The 8,535-nt window shown below is 36.1% G+C and overlaps 1 protein-coding gene across 1 annotated transcript; it reads right to left on the reverse strand.

Moving 5' to 3' along the window:
• Positions 1-2,465: 2,465 nt before the first annotated feature.
• LOC105046596 (serine/threonine-protein kinase 52) lies at positions 2,466-8,282 on the reverse strand. The gene is given in 7 exon segments (XM_010925239.4): positions 2,466-2,911; positions 3,103-3,237; positions 3,475-3,649; positions 3,743-3,951; positions 4,275-4,396; positions 7,811-8,104; positions 8,107-8,282. Coding segments are annotated over 7 exon segments (1,170 nt in total). The 5' UTR covers positions 8,135-8,282; the 3' UTR covers positions 2,466-2,704.
• Between the last annotated feature and the right edge of the window lie 253 nt (positions 8,283-8,535).

Genomic DNA, 8,535 nt, shown 5'->3' on the forward strand with positions numbered 1-8,535 from the left:
TCCTCCCCATATAAGCTTTGGTCATTTGGCATCGCCAAGGTAAGGGTCCAAATTTATTCAAATCCCATCCCACATACCTCGACTAGCCCACGATCAATTCAAATAGGCTCATTCTGCAGAATCCTCATAGGCCACAGACTGAATTTGCTCTAATACCGTTTATAATAACCTAGGACCTTATTCCCAAAGGAAAAAAAACTAGTTGGAAGATGTTATTTGTGTTCATTGGTCATATAATAAGTATTCAAGATATATCCCATGTATGATCAATGTAGGACTAAACACCCACTTGCATGGGTCCTCACAATAAGTTGAGACCAAGATGTCTTGCTCTAATCATGCATCAACCCTCTTGAAATAATCATGATGAAAAAGATATATGGCATTACTCCCCAGATTTTTTTTTTTGGATAATTAGGGAGTCATTTCCACCCAGTTTTATTGCTGTGACTGTGTGTATTTACATAGTAAACTCGCATCGATAATAATTAATAGACATGTGAATAACGGAATGCAGACAATTGCGCTGAAAAAAAAAAATCAACAGAACATGTTTCAGAAGAACCAATTTTCTACATAGATTCCCTTGGAAGAGTAACATATTTGTTTAATGCTGGAGTATTCCTTGCTGAGAATCTTACCGCGTTCAATCACTCAAGAATCAATTCCGGGTCCAGTTATCACGCTAGTATTTCTTTGAGAGTTATTCTTTCATCATGGATCTACATCCCAGAAACATCTCCCAGTTCTTGATCAATCTCCATAATAACTTCATGAATGAAAAATGAAATACTGAAAATATCCTGGAAGGAAAGCAGGTAAAATTATTAGGTAAGCCTAGAAACTAAAGATACTAGACACTTGCGTTGTCATGTTTAAATTAATATTAAAAATATAGAGTAAAACCACATAAAGTTCAAATCTTTTCTAGTGTTTTCGAATCACAAATGTGATTTCTCACTTCAGGTTTCATCAAGAACCAAACTCAGCAAGAAAACCAACTTGGCTCTGCATTACAACTGTAACAAACTTATCCTTAAAAGCTAGTTGGAATGTTTTACTTGGATTGTTTGGTATGCCATGGGAATCCAAGATTGCTGACCATCTAGTACCAAAACTCTTCCTTTTTCCCAATTGTTCATCCAAGCAAAATGATCGATTGTGTTAATGGAACAATTCCTCTCATACTAGGCTGAAGTAGTATTGCACCATAAATCAAATTTCACCTTTGAATGGATAACAGTATGATGGTTTCAGAATTTTCCTGCTTACATGAAAGTTAAAACGTTATCATCAACTGTATATAAAGTGCAATCACAAGAACAGCTCTAATTATTGCACATAAAAAGGAATGCACTTGCTGTGTGCACATACTTTTTCTTATATGTTCAAGCATCGTATTAACCATGCAAATGTTGCATTTCTACAGGGATTTAGAAACAAAGGGCATTTCTTTGTGGGCAAGTCATTGTTTGACTATCATTTTATGTTTAGCCCTGGCATTGGTAGCATCATATATATCAGTCCCTTCCACACAGTTGAGTCTTTCTTTTTTCAAAAACAAATACAAGCTAGGCCTGTTTTTGCTTAGTTGCTGTCTTCAGAAGTCAACAGTGAGTAAATATAAATTGGCAGTCAATCCAGGGTAAGACATCAATTTTCCATTTATTCTGCCACCTCGATCATTATAACAGTTTCTGAAATCCTCCAGTTATTTTACAACAGTTGCATTTTACACATACAATGGGTATTTAGACAATAGTCATCATTTCATGAAATAGAATGTTGAGCAACAGATACATCATTCGATCTCCTTGCACTATGTAATCAGTTTTACCTTTATCAAAATTTAATTCAGAAAAGAAAAATTGCAAAGGTAATAAGCCATTTTGTGATACATCATTTGATCTCCTTGCACTATGTAATCAGTTTTACTTTTATCAAAATTTAATTCAAAAAAGAAAAATTGCAAAGGTAATAAGCCATTATGTGATACATCATTTGATCTCCTTGCACTATGTAATCAGTTTTACTTTTATCAAAATTTAATTCAAAAAAGAAAAATTGCAAAGGTAATAAGCCATTTTGTTGCACCTATAATGTTGATCTTAAATGAAAAAGAGTAACGTGTTTGGCACATGTTTCCACATTAATGGCCCTAACTTCATCACTGATACAATAGGTATCAAAATCTTCCAGCTAATTTTTATTAAAGAAAAAAAAGAAAGAGGAAAATGAAAAAAAGATTCTCATAACCATAATTTGAGTTGTTGATAACTATCAAGCAACAGTAGCACTTGAACACTTTACTACTGAGTTCCTTTGACATAAAATCAGCATTACATACAATAATGTTGGTATTGTATGTACACTGATGATGAATGGCACTAAAAGTGGGGTTTAAATCAGACAAATATCACCTACAATTTGTCTGTCAAGAACATGATGAACTTTACAAACTACAGTTACAACAGAATCACTGTTTATTATAATTAAGTCTTAACCTTATTAAAGTTACAAATAACTTCAAAATCTATGGATGGCTGCAGCGACAATCGATGCAGTAAACAATTTTCTGCCACCTGACTCAAAAGGAAGCTTTTCAGATCATGAACTCCAAGCCAGCAACTTGAAAGCACCGCATCTGAAACTCCTCAGGTCATATACCCGAACAAAGATGGCAGTTGACAAAAGAAAAAAGACATCACGGGCCACGAGATGGAAAGAAGCAGAAGCATCCACGAGCCTGGCCTTCAGGTATCATTCCACCTCCTTTGCTTGTGTCCATTGCCTCCAAAAGCCTCACAACTTGATCCATGTCCGGTCGTTTATCTGGATTAGCATCCCAGCATTTTCGCATAATATTTGCCAAAGCACTCGGGCAACATCGAGGAATCTCTGGTCGTAAATTCTGGCACATAATCAGAGAAAATTACAAAGTTTAATTCTTTGTCTAGAAGTAAGTTTTGCTTCAAAAGTAAATTAATGAACAAGTTCATGCTAGTCTCTAAAGTGCCAATTTATTAAGATATTGTTTAGAAAACAAGTAAAAATGACAGCTTTGATTTGGTGTATGTCCACTAGAAAAATAAAGGAATAAACCTGCTGAACAACAGCAGAGGAGACATCAGCAAAGCTGAGGTGAGGGTAAGGCATGTCACAGCAGTATATTTCCCATAAACATATGCCAAAGCTGTAGACGTCACATTTTCTGTTGTAAGGCTTCCCATCAAGGACCTGCACATGAAATTTTGTAAGAATTCCTTGAATATCTCAAACAAAAACTAGACTTTCATGCCCCTGCAAAATGTTCTTGTTATCTGTCCTAAAAAGATTCTTGTTAACATTGTATTTACTTATTCAGACACTGCATAGCAATTTATCAAATATTCAGGTAGACCAGTAAACACCAAATGATTATGATAGTTCAAAAATTTCATGCTACAAGAATAGTAAGAAATAGGCAATACACACCTCTGGAGCCATGTACCCTAGGGTTCCCGTTTCACCAGTCATATCCTTGGGATTCTGAGCCTCCACACGAGCAACACCAAAATCAGCGATTTTAAGGTTCCGATGGGCATCCAATAACATATTTTCAGTTTTGACATCACGATGCACAATCTTTCTCGAGTGTAGATAGCTCAGTCTGCAAAATAACAAATAGTGCTCTTAAATGCATGTTTTGAGCATTTAGCATTTTTATTGCCAAAAAAAAAAAATCATTATCAGTGACATTTACCCTCTTGATAGATCCAATGCAAGCTGAATCACAGTCTTATAGGCAAGCTTTTTTCGCCTATTTTTTATTAGATATTGCTTGAGCGTCCCCCCAGGAAGATACTCCACAACTACGCAACAAGCTCGAGCTGGAATGGTAGTCTGACCACTGTTCGTGGAATTTTTTGGTGGAATCTTAAGGTCTGTTGTTCCCATTGATGCTCCTATAAACTAAATCAAAGATTTTGAGTTCATAACTTGTAAATGAGATTGACAAGGATAGGAAGGGAGCATCCATTAGTTCCCACATAAAGACCAGAAAACAGTATGAAGCTCCAATACGAGTATTGATCCAAACAGACAACAAAACACCTGAGGTTACCGGCTTACAGTTCATATCTGATGCAATTGAAATTTAAAGACAGACAAGATTTAATAAACAATTACAATATCTACAGTTTAGCAGTTTTGAAATTCAAGACTATGATATTGGTAATGAGGACACATCCCACATAATGACTACTACTTAAAACAAACCCTGTGGAGATGTTTACCTTTGTAACATTTGGATGCTCAAGCTCATGCCAAACAGCTACTTCCTGTCGAAATGATGCCCTAAGAGCAGCAGCTTCAGCATCCGTGGCGACACCATCTTCTCCCCAGTCCAACAACTTCACTGTAATATGAAAGTTGATGATTTTGTAATGCTACATTTGAATAATACAACAAGACTTTTTTATCAGTAAATAATCATTTGTAAGATTGCTGAAACAAGTATGAACTGTTTGAAGCTATTATCTTATTTCACATAGACTAGTTTGTAGCAAACTTTTTTCTTTTCTTCAACATTTTTATAGGCTTTTATTTAACAAATGTCCCTGTAGGACTGCAAGCAGATCAGAGATAAGGCCCGACATTAAAATATCAAATTCCTTAAAAAGTGGGTCTACGTCAGACCAGTCAACTAACATGCAATACAATAACATTTAAAAATGCAAGCATTATGAAGAACGCATTGAACAAGTTAGATTTATTGACCACCACATGTTAGTTTAATAAAGCAGATGCTTTTATACCTGAGACTTATTAGAAAGAGCACATTAATGATTATGATAACAACACAAAGAAACATACTGATTTTTCATCAATAGCCACATAGGTTTGTAAAGGTTGTCTTAAATAAAGCCTCATATTATCTGTAATTAACATTATTTCCAGAGCCTAAACACATTTTATTTTGATTACAAAAAACATTAAGAGAAAAAACTGAGTGAACATACAAGATTGGGAAATGGGAACACTCAGATTATCACAAGGAAAATACAGGACATTCCACTTAGAAACTGTATGTTTCCTATAATACTTCCAGGTTGTCTTCAATTTTCAAAGGAAAATCGAATTGCATTTGTTCCCACTACTGTTTTTCATCAAACCAATGATAATATGCAAAATGTGTTTCCCAGTAAAAGAATATTCTTATGAATAAAAGGACACAGGCATTCTGCTGAAGAGAATTGTTGATGACAGTCAATATTCTAGGTGGGAACTACATGCTTGGACACATAGACATCACTACAGAACAAAGCTAGAAGGTAGTGCAAGCACCAAAAAATCTCCCATATCCTTCTAGTAGAAATAACATAAACTTAAATAAAGATCTAGATCAGATGTCTTTCTTTAAGATCTTTGGAAGCAACTTACCAATTTGAACCACCAAACTGTTTCGTTTACAAATACTACTATCAGTTTAACAAGATCTGTATGAAATATATTTATGCACTAAATCACCGAAGAAACAGACAGTAGGATCATAGCTATTTCAGGGCTCCAGAAAAAGTAAAAGACAGCAAGATCAAAATTTTAGCACATCTGCTATAGCAGAAAAAGGTCATGTCTAGACAAAACTGTGGGAGACCGGCTGAATGACATTTCACAAATATTATTGTTCATTGCCAGAATAAAAGCATACCTCCTATTCATTTCCCTAAACAAACAGTGTCATATCCTTTTCTTAAATAAACATCATAAGATTTGATAAAAGAATCGTCCAAATCAATGTCATTATGTTTTTGGCCTATGGATAAGCTTTTAATAGGCAATATCGAATAAGTGAAAAATGAAAAAGCATGATGAATAAGATGTTTAAAAGGTGATGCTGTGAGAGTCATAGAAATGATAGTAATATTCTTCATGTTCACGACTTTACCTCCCCCAAACCTGACACCTCCCATAAGAAAAGAAAAAAGAAAGAAAAAAACAAAATCTATAGTTCATAAGCTTGGTTCACTTTGCATGTTGAACAATGACCAAGTCATATAAAGCCCACAAAATGAGGATAGTGATGGTTTGGAATTAGTATATACATGCAAGATTTTACATTCCAGCAAGACGGGGAGCGTCCCAGCTATCCCATCCCATTCCTATAAGAAAACAGAATCGAGATAAGGTTGGGGCTCCGAAACCCATCCATGCGGGGAGAGAAGAAGAAAGAGGAAAGAAAGAAAGGAAGATGAAAAATGAAAAAGGAAGAAGAAAAACGAAAGAAAGAAAGGAGAAGAAAAAGAAGGGAAGGAAAGAAAGAGAAAGAAGAAGAAAAAGGAAAAAAAAGAAAGAAATGAAGGGATAAGAAGAAGAAAGAAAAAAAAGGGAAAGAAAGAAAGATAGAAGAAAAAGAAAGAAACGAATGAAATGAAAAAAAGAAGAAAGAATAAAAAGAAAGAAGGGAAGAGAGACGGAAGATATCTATCAGGATAGATGACCCAAACCATTGTTGGGACGAGATGGGACAGGGCATCCCGTTCCATTGAGATATCAGGACATCTTCATCCCACGGGATTTAAAATCCTACATACATGTTGAACGGATAGATACTTGTCCTAACTAGGATTTGAAGTGGTCGAACCATACCCCTACCCAAATCCGGCCTAAATTTTTTTGGGGCCTTTGGGTCGGGCTTAGATCCCAAAATTTTTGGATAATCTAGGCTGAGCCAAGTCTGGGCCTAACCAGAACCCGATTGGGCTGGTCCAAATTACCGTTTGGGCTAAAAATAGGTCTGGCCTAAACCCGATTGAAGTTTAATATTTTATACTATTACTTCACAAATAAATGGGCTAACCAAAAACTAGGCTCTCTCCTAGAATACAAGTAAATAATACATGATACATCATTCTCAGCTAAACCTACTCTAATTTGTCGTTTACTTCCTTATCATTCTCTCCAAATAATAACATAAAAAAACAAATGGGTTCAAGCCTGAATTCGGGTTCCGTTTCGGATCTTGTTCGAGCTCGAGCTCAAAATTGGCCCAGGCCAATGGCATACCCAAGCCCAGCCCAAAAAACAAATGGGCTCTATGTTTAAGCCCAAATCCAATTTGAACTCTTTCCAGCCTAGCCCGTAGCATGACCCCTCGGCCCAGCCCATTAGGCCTCGGGCTGGCCCAAGTCCATTTCCAATCCTAGTCATGACCATGAAAGGCATGGTCCCTTGTATCCCAGAGAATAAAAAGACCCCTAATTGATGCTGGATAGAAACAAGAAATGAAAGAATGAGGTGAAATGCCTTAAGGATGTGATGGTTCTGTACTACAAGGACACTTCTAATGCAATGAAGTCTGTAAGGATAGCTCACAAAACAGTTGCCAACAGTCATTACATGCTAGCAACAAGAGTAAATGGGGAAATATAAGTAGATATAGGAATAAACAATTGCTAGAAGCTGATGATTCTAGGAGATTATACTAAAACATAATCAACTATAACCCAGTTTGATATAAAGTAGTAATTAACTCGCCAATTCAAGTCAAACATACAGCTTAAAAGAGAGCAATATCAATTCAGTTTAACAAAAGTAATGAACCACCAATTCAATATAAACATACAGTTCAAAAAAGAACAATATCAATTGATTCTCCAAGGAAAAATTTTCATCAATTAGGGGATTAATATGAACCCATGAGAAAAAGAACCATTCAGTTTCTCTGATTGCAAAAGAGTTGTCCATAGGTTAACAACAACATGCACCAACAACACCAACAGAACACTAAACCTTCCCAAATTTTAGTGGTTTGAAAGAAAGGAGAAAGTACCTGCAACATCCTGGCGATCATAATTGCCTCTATACACGGTACCATAGGTTCCATGTGCTACAACATAACGTATTTCCAACATGGAGAGGTCAATCTCCCATTCTTCGTTGGATCTCTGAGCACCATCCTTGTACTTGCTCCAAGCCTTAGTCAGGTGATTCTCCAGCTGAATATCCAAGCTCTTTATATCAAACTTGTCGGCCCTAAAAAACATATCTTTACGGCCAAAGCTCCCAAATCCTTTTAATTTCGATCTAATTCCCTTCTCCTTCACTTCAGCAGCAGTTTCCACATCCCTATTTTCTCTTCACTCCGCAAATCCATACTGCCAAAGCGACTCGACACAATCCAAAAAAACGAAAGAAGCAAATTTTAAGCAAGCTCTGAAATTTACTGGTTCCCTTCAGTCGGTACACCAAGCACCAACTACCAACAGCAAATTGGACGAAACCCTAGAAACCTCCCTCTTTTACCCTTGCTAGTCCCCAATTAAAAAATCCCCAGAACACAGAATTCACCTAATCAAACGATAAATCATATGACAAATAAAAGCATAGGAAAAAAATGTACAGCCAGCTACTTCCAAAAAACAAGTTAAAAAATCAAATTTTGCCCCCAAAAAAAAACAAACGAGAACTAAAGCCGGTCTCCACCGCTAATCAGAGCCAAGTGACGAGATTCATAAAAGAATACGATTCAAAGCCCCAATTTAAGCACGACAATAC

Source organism: Elaeis guineensis, chromosome 6 (assembly GCF_000442705.2).
Source record: "Elaeis guineensis isolate ETL-2024a chromosome 6, EG11, whole genome shotgun sequence".
Taxonomy (NCBI): Eukaryota; Viridiplantae; Streptophyta; class Magnoliopsida; order Arecales; family Arecaceae; genus Elaeis; species Elaeis guineensis.